The sequence below is a fragment of the Wyeomyia smithii genome, chromosome 3, assembly GCF_029784165.1.
Source record: "Wyeomyia smithii strain HCP4-BCI-WySm-NY-G18 chromosome 3, ASM2978416v1, whole genome shotgun sequence".
NCBI classification, from domain to species: Eukaryota; Metazoa; Arthropoda; class Insecta; order Diptera; family Culicidae; genus Wyeomyia; species Wyeomyia smithii.
In genome coordinates, this window is record NC_073696.1 from 243,863,475 (window position 1) to 243,877,398 (window position 13,924).

At 38.2% G+C, this 13,924-nt stretch overlaps 1 protein-coding gene across 12 annotated transcripts in view; it reads right to left on the reverse strand.

Moving 5' to 3' along the window:
- Nucleotides 1–12,032: 12,032 nt before the first annotated feature.
- Nucleotides 12,033–13,924, reverse strand: part of LOC129726475 (protein ultraspiracle) — a 93,130-nt gene continuing 91,238 nt past the window's right edge. For all 12 annotated transcript variants that reach the window (XM_055683221.1, XM_055683220.1, XM_055683218.1 and 9 more), the window contains 3 exons: nucleotides 13,055–13,225; nucleotides 12,761–12,986; nucleotides 12,033–12,686 (listed from right to left, as the gene is read on the reverse strand). In XM_055683221.1, coding sequence (XP_055539196.1) covers nucleotides 12,442–12,686; nucleotides 12,761–12,986; nucleotides 13,055–13,225 — 642 coding nt within the window. In that variant the 3' untranslated portion in view covers nucleotides 12,033–12,441. The remainder of the gene's footprint in view (nucleotides 12,687–12,760; nucleotides 12,987–13,054; nucleotides 13,226–13,924) is intronic.

Here is a 13,924-nt window from a genome sequence, read left to right on the forward strand (position 1 = left end):
GACAATTGCGGGGCTATTGCTACAATCCTACTGACACTAACAGTTGCTCCTGAGCCGAGACTCGAATCAACGACGACTGGCTTGTTAGGCCAGCATCGTACCTCGAGACCATCTGGGATATCATGGGAGAAAAGTGTAAAAAGTATAAAAAGAAATCCCAGGAGGGTTGTGTGCAAAGCCACGACCGCAAGGTTGAAGTAGAATACTTTTACAAGAGAGATAACCCGGCTGCTTGCGTGTCAGTCATTTCGAAATCGGATTTGTTTCGTATATACCGCTTGTTAGGCACAGTATCAACAAATCGTAATAATACATTGATTTGTATTGTGCCGTGTCAAATAAATGTTGTGTGAAAAACAAATCGTAATAAACATCACACTACTGTGCATTTGCAGCAGCATCAAACCTCAGTTGCAGTTTTATAATAACCATTCATTATGCTCTTCCAAAAACATTTAGTAGCCTTGAAAAAGGCCGATTGCTGCAATTGCAGTTTTCATCAATTATTGCATAAATGCTTCATGGTCAGTAATACCCGCTGCAACTATCACGCTATTTGTAGTCATGCCACAGTTGTGGCCGCTATACGCTGCATTGGTAACGCTGCCCCTGAATCAGCTGGCCCAGCTGCTTTCGATGTTGACACTCTCGCTGCAACTGCTACGTTAACCGTAGCCATGCCACAGTTGTGGCCGCTACACGCTGCCATTGGTATCCGCTGTCCCTGCATCAGCTGGCCCAGCTGCTATCGATGCTGAGATCCGCTGCAACTGGTGCACTACCTATTGCTACGCCACAGCTGTGGCCGCTATCCGCTATCGCTGGTATCCACTGTTCTGCTACTGCTGCTGCTAAGGGATGATTGCTGTTGTCGCTGTCTAGAACTATTATGAGCGGCTTCGGCTGAAACAGGCTCTTATAAAGGCCAAATAGCATATTTTCAATTGCAAGGTATATCGTCAGTTGAATTCAATACTGGCACAACTCAAAATTCATAGTTTCGAGGAAAACGCGTTTGAAAATTTGCGTCAAAAATTTCTGTTTTTATTTTTGTGGAAAATTTCAATTTTAAGACTTCCCATTTTTATTGAACTTGTTTGGGTCTATCATGTGCATGTAATGAACAAGTTATAATAATTGTAACCTCATTTTGCTGTCTTTTTAGGTATATTTTAGATTTGTGCAATAAAGGCACATCTACTTATATTTCTGGTAATATTGTGAATTTTGAAACGAGTCTTTGTGAGATAAAACTTTATAGTATTTGGCATCGTTTGCCAAATCAGAAGTCGAATTTTTCGTTTTGACAAGGCTTGACTATTTTCAATAGTACAATAGTTTGAATAATAAAATTACAATTATCTTCATTTGGGAAGAATCTTAGAAGATTTTCCAATCTATTGCTGCAAGAACGAAGGAAATCTATCGAATACTAGCCGATTTATTAGCATTTGAAATTGGACATATTTTTCACTTTTTTCGGTTATAGATTTTCATTTCACATCCCTATGTAGCCGAACTTCCTGAGAGAAGTAATCTACTTCAAAACCGCGCTGCTCCTGAGACGTGGTGACCAACCACAGGGCTAGTGCTGCTGCTAAGGAAGGACGACTGCTGTTGTCGCTGTCTGATGCTACGCTATGCATAGCCATGCCACAGTTGTGGCCGCTATACGCTGGCCTAACTGCTGAGCAACTGCAACGCTATCCGTAGCCATGCCACAGTTGTGGCCGCCATTGGTATCCGCTGTACCTGCATCTGCTGGCCCTGCTGCTATCGATGGTGAGATCCGCTGAAACTGCTACGCTTATACACAGCCATGCCACAGTTGTGGCCGCTATCCGCTATCGATGGTACCCACTGCTCGCTCCCGCTGCTGCTAAGGGAGGACTGCTGTCGTCACTGTTCAGAACTATTATGAGCGGCTCCGGCTGAAACAGGCTTTTATATAGGGATGAAAATAGGAATGTATTATTTTTCGTAAGTGGTGGAATGACATAACTTGAAAAATATGTGTGACTTCATTCCGGCTCAGAGCGATCATTTGATAAGCTCCACCTCTTTTTTAAGTTTCTAAAGTTTTTCCTCAGTTTCGTAGCACGGATGCACAAAAATGATTTCTTGTCGAGCCGGACCGATAGCACTCTCATTGAAGCAACAAAATAACATGTTTTGTGTCGTGTTGCGCAGCTTCGTTGAAGAAAATGTTCCCGTCCCCGTGTCGCATGTAAGCAGATTATTGCGTTCAGTAGACAGTAGATAGTGTATCCAGCGAATAAACACCGATGGTGCTCTCACACACGCAACGGTTTTAACCCGTATCTTATTGCGGTTTGTAACATCAAGCGATTTCGTTTGCTCGCTGTTGCGTGTTGCATCAAGTTGCAACTTGGCAGCTGGGAGTCGACGAAATTCTGTTTATGCTGATTGATTGAATCGACTTCATATTAGCTCTGCATAGTCGAACTAACTGCTTTTGTGGATGCATTCTAACAGGGCAATTTATTATACAATGTCGGTTATGCTGATCGCAGCCTTTGCGCTGCCCCTACAGTGGGGAGTTTACTAAATAAAGTAAAAATTAGACAACTACAACAAAATTTGATTGCATCCCGCACAGAATGTCTGCTTGTGTTGATGCCAGAAAATTATTAACCTTCAATTATTTTTTTAATTGCCTTGAAAAAAGCATGTTGCGGTTCAAAATCGGTTTCTAATTACAACCTTTGAGCTGCCCTAACATTGGTGGAATTAAGATACACGGACAACATGCACTGTGGAAGCTATTTCACATTCAGTAAATTAGACGGGTGCGACAAATTTAAATTGCTAGGATGCAACACAGAATACTTGCTTGCGTTGACAAAAATTATTAACTTTCAATGACTTGTTTATTTGCCTTCAAAAAGGCATTTTGATTTCCGAAACTGGATTTCCTGATGGCAATCATCATGCTGCCCCAACACGGGGGGAATAATGGCTGTCTGGCGACACACGCTGAGAAAAACCGCGCTGCTCCTGAGACGTGGTGACCAACCACAGGGCTAGTGCTGCTGCTAAGGGAGGACGACTGCTGTTGTCGCTGTCTGGAACTATTATGAGCGGCTTCGGCTGAAACAGGCTCTTATATAGGCCAAATAGAATGTTTTGAATTGCAAGGTATATGATCCTGTCGACCGTGCTTGGGAAGCAAGCATATAACGACCAATCAGAGGTCGAATTTTTCGTTTTGACAAGGCTTGACTATCTTCAATAGTACAATAGTGTGAATAATAAAATTTCAATTATCATATTTTGGGAAGAATCTTAGAAGATTTTCCAATCTATTGCTGCAAGAACGAAGGAAATCCATCGAATACTAACCGATTTATTAGCATTTGAAATTGGACATATTTTTCACTTTTTTCGGTTTTAGATTTTCATTTCACATCCCTATGTAGCCGAACTTCCTGGGAGAAGTATTCTACTTCAAAATCTGTCACTACCACGGTGATAGATAACACTAACCTTCCCTTTCCGTCACAGTCGTTGGAGATGCAGAGATAAACTCGGTTTCCGATAATAACGATTGTTACACATCTCTTGTTTCTTTTTCTAACTGACTGATGCCGTTATCGATCTATACAAAAGCAGAACCAGAAACTACTGAATTGTTGTACATTGAAGATGCCGAATTAATCTCAAATAGCCATCTGCGTGGTTCTTTGTGAAATTTTACTAACTCAAATCCGTCGCGAAGGTATAATTACGAAATATGAGGTCGTTAAGCTCAAGCTTAAGCTTAACTATCTCATTCCATTAGTTTCGTGTCATAACATAGTGAAATTTCTTTCACAATGTAACTAGATTGATTGGAATCTCTCATTTTCCTGTTGGCAGTCGTGAGATGCTGAGATGCAGACAGTCAAAGCGAAGAGCTCGCAATGCTGCTTTGGATTCTACATTCAAACCGTGTTTGTCAAGATCATTAATTTGTTGAATGAAGTTGATTGCAAATTGAGCATCCTTAAGCTGACCAACTTCTAAATGAAAAAAAACCGGACCCTTTTGTCAATACTCAACTTCATTGGGGACCCGAAAAAAAACTTAAAAAAACCTTTAAAGTTGCTGGAATTGCCACCACAGACTAACAGACACAACACTGTGAACAAATTTTCAATAAAATCATCGTTCGGCTTATATCGGTACTCTACGTTAGTAACACTAGCACTAGCCACCATCAGCAGCCGTGTTCGCGCTCCGTCTTGAGTTTCGACATCAGCGCTAGCGTACGTGCATGTGTCAAATTGGAAATCACAGGATATGTATCAGATTACATAGCAGCGCTCCAGACAGTGTTGTCGCGCGATGACTGTTATGCGATTGAAAATTTGAAATGATCGTTTTTTGTGGCGATGAAGCTAGGTTCCAGTGTTACGTCTGTTAGAGACCGTCCAATGATGTCACGCATTTAGGAGGAGGGGGAGGGGGCTGTTTCGAATATTGTGGCGTTTTGTGATAGAGGAGGAGGGGGGTTAACTTGAGTGTGACATTACATTTCAACTAAAAAAGAAAAGAAGACACATAGCTATACCACAGAGCTCACCCCAAAACTTGATATGATCTTGGATCATTCATTAATAATTATACAATCACTTTTTTTGCTTAAGATTTACCTGAGATAAAATGAATGACGAAATTTCTTTTTGCCTTTCTCCTAGAAAGGTACAGCAATCACTGAAAAAACCAAAGGTATAAAAGTGCTCCAAAGGGTCGAATCTCGTATATCAATCGACTTAGTTTTTTAGGTTTAAAAAGTACAATGTTCGTTAGTTATACCCTACCGTGTTTTTCTATGATTGAAAGTGCGTGAGTCATTTTTTCCAAATTTTGCGTGACATTTTTAATGGATGGTCTCTTAGTCCATAGGCGTAGCCAGAGAGGGACAGGGGGGCCGCTGCCCCCCCCCCCTAATTGTTGACATTGATGCAGAATTTTATTTCCAATAACTCTAATAGCACAAAACGACATCTTTAGCCCATAGAAACATCGGTGTAAAGCAGCGGTTCTCAACCTTTTTTAGTCCGCGTACCCCTTGGCGATATTTTTCATATCGATTGTACCCCCTGGCTTGAAATATTCTCGGAGAGTGGGAAAGTGTATTGTTAGATCATGCCGTGGTAGTCTAGTTCAGGTTTAAAATTCAACTATCGTCGTTTGTTTGATGCTACAGTCATGTTCTAAGAGCAAGATTGAACAACAAATGAAGTATTACAAAAAAATTGCTTTATCCGCCATTGCTGGTTTTTCTTTCGCGTACCTCCAGGGGTACGCGTACCCTAGGTTGAGAACCGCTGGTGTAAAATACGAGCCAGATTAAAAATAATTGATTGAAATGCTTACCCTATGTTGCGTGGAATTGCACAGGTTTTTCAGTTGATCCACCAAGGACATTGCAGCGGCAAAAATACCGGGCAAATCCGCCTGAATCAACTAGCTTGGAGCATTGGAATCGAGCTGTGACAATTCCTGTGTAACCTCACTGGAAACACGGTTTGGTGAAGATAGTGCACCTGCCTACGCGTTGTCCTTACTACATCCCGCTAACGTAATACGCATGTCGTTCGTAGAGTTCAAGCGCAAAACCGAAAGTTTCGTAATTTTTTACGAAGTTGACAATTTTGTTGGAGAGGTGGAAGTTTGGTATCAACGTTGCAGCAGCATGAGAGCAGACCGTAAGAACTTGGAAGAGCTGGATCTTATAGATCTGCTAGCCGAGAGCCCGTTCAGCACATTACGTCGGGTGAAAACCTGGCTGAGGTCAACAATGGTTGAACAGCGGTTGAGTGCTCTCTGCTTGCTAAGCGTTCATCGGCAGATGGTTAACAACAATCGTGAAAAGACACATGAACCGCTTCCGGAACTTTGACGTTTGATGCCCGAAGATTTAATTGAGAATCTTGACTGTGTCTTCAAACTTCACGTCCTTGGGAAGCTTTGCCTGGATGTAGTTGAGATAGCGGCTGTGCGAATGGGTGTCCAGAATCCGGAGAAGTAGACGTACCTTCGCCGCATCATTCAGCTGGCCTGCATAGTTCTCGAAGAGGTCCTGGTAGCTGTTAAACCAACGTCCGATCGTAACTCCGTTTTCTTAGTCGAAGACAAACTCGGTGATATTCGATGAGAGGGACTCCAAAATCTGCTCCAGGGTTTGATAAAGAGGCTGCTGCTGCTGGGTCGCCATCTGCTGTAAAAGTTAGGCCATCTTGAGAATCATATCTTAAATTCCCGGTTGCGGCTGCTGATCAACTTTATCTTCTGCCATGTTCGTGAATTCTTGAGATCCTCGTCGCCAAAATGGTATGTCCAAAGGTTTAAATGAACTTAAGAGTTTTTATTAAAGTACATCTATTTCTATTCGAGGTTGGACAAAGAATAATCAAATTTTCCATTCTGATGTCAAGGACAACTTTTTACTGGTTGCCTTTATGTAACAATCAGTAAACACAAGTATTTATTTCTATTTTTCAAAATACTATTATTTTACTTCTAAAATTTTAAAGAACTTAACTCCCCCCATGTCTTAGTCTGTGGTTATACCATAAATTAATTATGTTTTTCACTGTACTCAGTAAAAATACCATGTTCTGTTGGTTAAAATAAAAAACATTGTCTATCCACTGTTCTCACCGTAACGTACTTCGTACTTTTTTTGGGGTAGTCAGTTAATAAATCCCGGGCTTGTGTCAAACGTCACATCTTTAATTAAAATAAATTTTTTAAACACCTTCGGAAAAATAATCCGTACGGTTGATCAGCTTAAGCATCCTCAACGAAATATAGCCAACCTCAACCGGAATCAGATTTAAATTGCAATGAAAACGGTCCCTTTCAGGGCAACTGTAGATATCACAGTTCGATGAATAACAATTTGCATAGTCCTAAGTCAATAACGTGTTTCAAATATAATCCTCTCCTGTTTTCTCTAGACATATAAAAATGCAGTCCTGCCTATCTGTCAATCTATTCCATATATACCGGAAACTACTGAACTGATCGACGTGAAAATTTGTATGTAAGGGGTTTTGAGACCGGGAAAGGTTCCTATGATAATTTGAGGCCCCTCCCTCCTTTGAAAGAGAGAGGTCCCATACAAGTGAAACATAAATTTCTACATAACACAAGAACTAATCAAGCAAATTTGGTTGACACCCTTCTTTCTCCTTCTTCTGGAATACAGGGTTCCTATACAAATGAAGCACTTGGGAACTAATCAAGTAGATGGAACCAAATTTGACATGTGGAAGTATTTGAGGGCAAGCAACGTTTCTATGAAGGACACCCCTCCACAGTCTGGAAGTGTAGGGTGATCTCACATGCAAATAGAACAGATATTCCAACCATTTTTTTCTGGAAACAGCCTAAAACGATCGACACAGCAACCAAATATAGACTACAGACACTATTTTTGAACTCAAGATGGAAACAGCCGAAAATGGCCGTATACTACCCAATATAGGAATTTCTGGGACCAGAATAATGCCCAGGTGCCAAAAACGGACTCCACATGTCATTTTGAAATCCTAGATGATTTAAATTCCACCCAATATGGGTATTTCCGGAATCGGGATGATGTACATGTGTGTGTGGGAACCTATTTCTAGATCCCACTATCTAGCAGTGGATCTAGAAGGTGTTAACTCTACCGACCTTCCAAAGACCCTTTACAGAATAACTGAATACTTGCAGTACATTCCGGAGTCTTTTTCCATTCGGTAATCCTCAAAATAATATTAGATTCTTATAGATTCATTTATTATTTCCAGACTTTCAATTCATTTGATTCATCTATATCAAAAAAATTGACCCGTATTAAATGATCAAATTATGTTTTATTTATTGAATAGAAGAGTTGCAATACGAAAATAAAGCCATGAATAAATAAATAAATTAACAAATCTTACCATATACATGTGTATCAAAATATAATTTAAATTCTGCTGACCATCTCGCCAAACTAGTCATAATCAGTTACGATCCCAATCAATAAAAATGTCCATACGAAACATTTGCTCAAAAGCTAGAAAAATAGAAAAAGGTAACAGCGCAATACGTTTTTGTTCTCTAGCTTGTAATGCACTTATTTAAGCAATAATTCAGATCTAAAGCTCGTCAATGCATGCTTAAATGTTAAGTTAACAACTACCACAAATATGGTTAAGTTACAATAATATATGATTTTGCCAAAAATACATGAACATTGGCTCAACCTTACCCCTTCTATGGGGTGACATTGTGCCAAAAGCAAAAAGGTTAGTTTAATACCGGAAAAACGAACAGTGGTGTATCTACGAACAATACACATGAATAACATTATAAAATAGTAAGAGTATAGGGTCGACCATAAACCACGTGTACTATTAAGAGGCTCAAGGGGTCGACTAGAAACTACGTTTCATACAAATTTAAAAAAAGGTAAGACTAAAACAATCCGAAGGGCAGGGAGATATCTGGAATAACCAGTAATGAGAACGTGGTTGATAGACAGCCTCTATACACATAGTGGCGTTTCCAGGTTTCTCAGAAAGGAAAAACATTGGGGTATGAAGCCTCAGAAAACTGTTTTTTTTTTTTCAATTATGATGTGTCATTCACCATTGTATATTCCATTAGAGATACCAAAGCCACTCGAGACGTACCCACAACCTTCCATTCTTCTTCTGAAAGTCATCAGTTTATATAGGATAGGTGTACCTTTTTTGTTACATTCCATAAGCAATGACAGTCATTGTAATTTTCCATCTAAAAACTTTTTTGTTTCAAAGGGGGGGTTTGTTAGTAGCTTAAGTATTTATGATTAATATTAGTAAATTATGAGTGTGTGTCCAATCACAAATGGTGACTTCTCAACACTGTTAGAAAAATTGTGATTTTAATTGTTAGAATTTGTTTGCCTTCGCAATTAGGACTTATCGTTCGTAGGGATCTAAACCTACTTGTCAAAAAAGGGGAAGTAAACTTACAACTAACTTAATTGCTAACTTATTGGCTATAAAGAGAGCTTATCGTAGCAATTGAGGATTGCAACGATTTTTGTCGAAAATTGTTAAGTCTATGTAATTCGAGTGTACTAAACCAAGGAAGACGTTTCAAAATCATTTTCAGAATTTAATTCTGAGTCCTTTGAAGCGTTTTCTTCCTTGTTAAACAACAACTTGACCAGATCGGTACAGCATAAAACGTTGCTGGTCTAAAAATTTGTTTGTAAATCAAAAGTTTATTATAAACATCTCGTATATTTGATGCACTTTGCTTGTATACTCTCAATGTGCTCTTTGAAAATAATTTTTTTTATCGTAAATTAGTCCCAAATACTTAACCTTGTCAGATCAACTTAAAATAACCCCATTCATCTTGACAACGTGATTATTGTTTGACTTGAGAAAAGAAACCCTATTTTAATGGGGCAAAATTATCAAATGAGTTTTAGAAGCATTGGGCGAGATTTTCAACTTTTGCAAGTAGGAAGAAAAAATAGCTAAACGTTTCGACTGCACATGACACGAAGACTTTTTCCGTTTACGGAAAAGCTTGTGTCATCGCAGAACAACGACTTTGTGCATCCTGGAGATAAATCAGAAAGATCTAAAGTAGGTATGTTGTACAGGACTGGACCCAAGACTGAACCTTGAGGCACACCTGCTCTGACAGGAAATCTATCAGATTTTGAATTTTGGTAGACAACCTGTAGAGTTCGATCAGTTAGATTTTGGTTTCAAAATTTTGATTATAAAAATTGGAAAATTAAAAGTTGACAATTTTGCAATCCAACCTTTATGCCAAACACTGTCGAATGCTCTTTCTATGTCTAAAAAGCAGCTCCAGTGGAATAACCTTCTGATTTGTTAGCTCGTATTATATTAGTAACTCTGAGCAATTGATGAGTCCATAGCGAATTCCAAACTGTTCATTTGCAAAAATTGAATTTTCGTTGATGTGTGACATCATTCTGTTAAGAATTATTCTCTCAGACAGTTATTTATTGAAGAAAGCAAACTGAATGGTCGATAACTTGAAACCTCAGCTGGATTCTTATCCGGCTTTGAAATTGGAGTAATTTTTACATTTTTCTATAATTTGGGAAAATATGCAATTTTGAAGCAGCAATTGAAAATTTTTTACTAAAGATTCTATTGTGCTTTCAGGAAGATGTTTGATACATATGTTAAAGATTCCATCGTCACCTAGTATCACCTGAAGAAAAAAATTATGATTTTGGTGATTTTTCGAATATCTCAAGGTCAAACTTCAATCGCTTTACGCCACTCCATTTTAAGACCGATCGAGCAAAAATTTTGCACAGGGTGTTTTGTCAGGTCGGTGAACACTTTGTGTAGGGGTTTTTTCAATTTTCTGGTTCTTTTTTCCCATTTAAGTGATTGACACCCTAATATTGATATTACATGGTTATAACATGCGCATTAACTTGGTTCCAGCATATGGCTACTACGTTGATTGCGCGGAACGCATTGAATGTTTTGAAATATCATTCGGAAAATTGGTTCAATTGGTTAACACTAATGCTCACCCTAACTTTGCAATTGCATCTAAAGCATTTTTTCTCAGCTTTTCAATGCTTGTCTCAGATCGAAAATCAGTAGTTGTGAACAGGGTCACAATCGCATTTTTTTATATAATCCATATATATAATATATATAATTTTATATATAATTCGAGATGGCGGCCAAAATTTGATCACCCCATATGAAAGCCCTTTCATTTTTCTTCACAAAAAAGTGCTACTTGTAGTAGGTTCTATAACGACCTTCAGAGATATAGCTTGATGTTTTATCAAGAATTACTAAAATTTCAACTTTCCTATAAGCTATTTGAGCCCTCAAAGAACAAGGGATCCACAAACTTGATTAAACGAGAATGGTATTATCAATTTTTCTCTATTTCTAACAACTATGTGCATTTACATAAAATTCGAAAGACCTCTTGCACCTAGTGGCTTGGTTTCAGTGAGAACTGCTCATGACGTGTACACCACAAATTACCATTGCGATAATAACTTGACGCAGTTATAAAGAAAAAATGAAAATTGATGCTGTATGTATAATGGAAATCGGAGGTGGAATTAGAGGTGAAAATAAACAGCTCCGTAAAAAAAACATTAGGTTTTAATTTTTTTTCAACCTGAAAAAAAAACTCTGGCACTTTTTATTCCATAAATGGATAGACAGCATTACCACAAAACTGCATAATTCTTTCACTTTGGAAGTTAGTACCTATGTAGAAGTGAATAGAACACAGATTCTCTAAAACTTTCCGCAGATTTCTCGTGGTTCACGCAGTTTGTATTAATATTTCCAGCAGAGTTGATGAAATGTATAATATATCAGTTTTCGATGGATGCCAAATAACTGTTTCAAAGTTTCTGACATCAAATGCATTTTTGGTCAATTGTCAGGTATTTGTTTTTTCTTTTGTTTCTATTTCTCTACATCTCTTTTTTCTTCGATCTTTTAAGAGTTTTCTGTGTTTGTTTTTTGACTTCACTGCTTGGTTTTATTAATTGTGTTTCTTTGGCATTACTTTCTGCTAATTTTGATTTTTTCATCTTCTCTGAATTTTTCTGTTAGTACCTTTTTTTTGTTTTAGAGTATATTTCAAATTTTTCTTTCTGTGCTTTTTTTTTTGATTTCTCAGTTTCTTTTGTTGTTTATTCTTTTTCTGTACACTTTACTCTTCTTCTAAAAGAAAGAAAAAGGAATAATTTTATTTTCGATACACGTTGTTATTAGAAAACGAAGAAGCTTCGGTGGCATCCAAAGTGGGTATCCGGAATCCGAGGAACAGTAAAATTATCATTTTTGTATCGAGGTAATGGATAACTGATAATTTCTTTTTGATATTTCAAACTGGGTTATGTAATTACAAGCAAATTTTCAAAAGTCTCAAAAGTGGAAAATGTAATACCGGTGTTTTATTTCAAGTATTTCCGTTCTTTGAAGTTCTATCATTTCCCGTAGCACAAAAAAGCCATCCTATTTCACTAGGTTTATCTATATGCGAATAATATTAAACTTTATTTTCATCTTCTTATATCAACATACTTTTCTTGTAATGAATCGATTTTTCGTAAAATCTATTTGCACCATTTTTTTAATTTCTTTACTTTAATTTATAGTTAATATATATTAAAATATATTTATCATTTAATAAGTTACTGAGTCCTACAATTTGCTTAAAACTTCATAGTACTGTTTTTTTTTTCTGAAATTAGAAAATTCCTAAGTCTCAAGCTTTCTACAGGGTCGCAGAAAGCAAATCCTACCAGTAAAGTTAATAAAAATAATAAATGTGATGAGGACAGGAATACCGTAAATGTTTGATTTTGCGTGTTTTTTCTGTTGTTTGTTTCTCGGTTTTTGCTTTGATCTGCAGTTGTTTCTTTTTTTACATCGGTGTGTCAAGCATTTCGATGATGAAATTATCCAAATGCTTGTCGCTGAGCAACCGTATAAAGTTAAGATGATCGAGACACTTGAGGCTGATTGAGCGCAAGGCCGGCAGCCTGAGGAGCAGTTGCGCGAATCGCCCATCCTCCGCGGGATGTTGCTGTTTGCAGTACTCATCCAGACAGGAGTAGATTTTTTCCCGCATCTGGTCGATCTCTTTCTGGCTCTTCAGTCCCCGAATGTCTGTTACGAGGCAGTCGTTACAAGATTAGATGCTAGTTGTAAGTTAAGACAAACCTAGCAAAAAGGATACTTACCGGGATTGAAGAGAATGATAGCCTTCAGAACTCCCAGTTCGGCTCGAGTAACGTCAAGTCTTTTCATTTTAATGCCGAGCTCACAGAGAATCCGGTCGAACAGTGTATCAACCCCAGCCTGCAGGGCACTGTTTCGGTGCAGTGTAAAGCCCGGTCCCAAGCACAGCTGCTGCGGTTGCCGTATCATGACCCGGGTTCCATCGGGCGAGCGTTCCGTTTCAATGTACTAAAATTGTAGAATTGTTTACTTTAGAGTAAATCGTGTAGTTTTGACTAATGTGTATCATAGTTTACCTCCATACTCCGCCAGGCTACCGAAGCGATGAGCATTTCGTTCCAGCCACATCGCAACAGCATCACCTGGTCGTCCCGATGCAGGTTGGTGAAGTTGGGCATCCGCCGGGCGTAGTCTATTAATTGGTAGATCTGTTTGTTCACCATCTGGCAGAGGTGAGAGACGGGTATCTAAAAGAAATTGAAGTTCAAAACGGATTGTTAACGATATTCAGTTTTTCCTTAAATTGCGAATAAAATATTTGAATTAAAAATTATAAATGGATGATAGTGGATAACCCTGCTTCTTTTTTTGTCGGTTTGAAAATGCTTGACTGATTGATTGACTTTTGCTTCCGATAAACTTACAAAAACAAGAGGGAATAATTATCCCAGATTTATTTTTCCCGCAGGTTTTTTCCGAGCCCTAGACACCTTGTATCTTCTGATAACATCAACCTATTTTAATATATCGTAAAGCAAAATGACGAAACGTTTAACTCAGCGTTATGGACTGCATCCTGCTGATCTAAAAACAGGGGTCCATAGCAACGTACATCTTTATTTTTATTTTATTTTTAGACATTAAACTCTGCTCTTTGGCTTTTAAGTGGTTTGAACCAGGAGTATTTTTTTCGATAGATCTACAGCTATAAGTTAAACGTATGTATTCATCAAGATTTTGTTAGCCTTCAGCCTATAAAATGCAATTAAACAGATTAAACTAGGCGACTGCAAACAAAAAAAAGGTTGTCGAAAGCAGAAGAACCTGCTGAATCGGCGAAAATTCTTATACAACGGACTAAACAGATTGAATGAGAAATTCTAGGTCGTGGAGGCATTGCCATTTGAAGCATAGTGAAACTGGTGAACCGAATACGCACTAGGAGG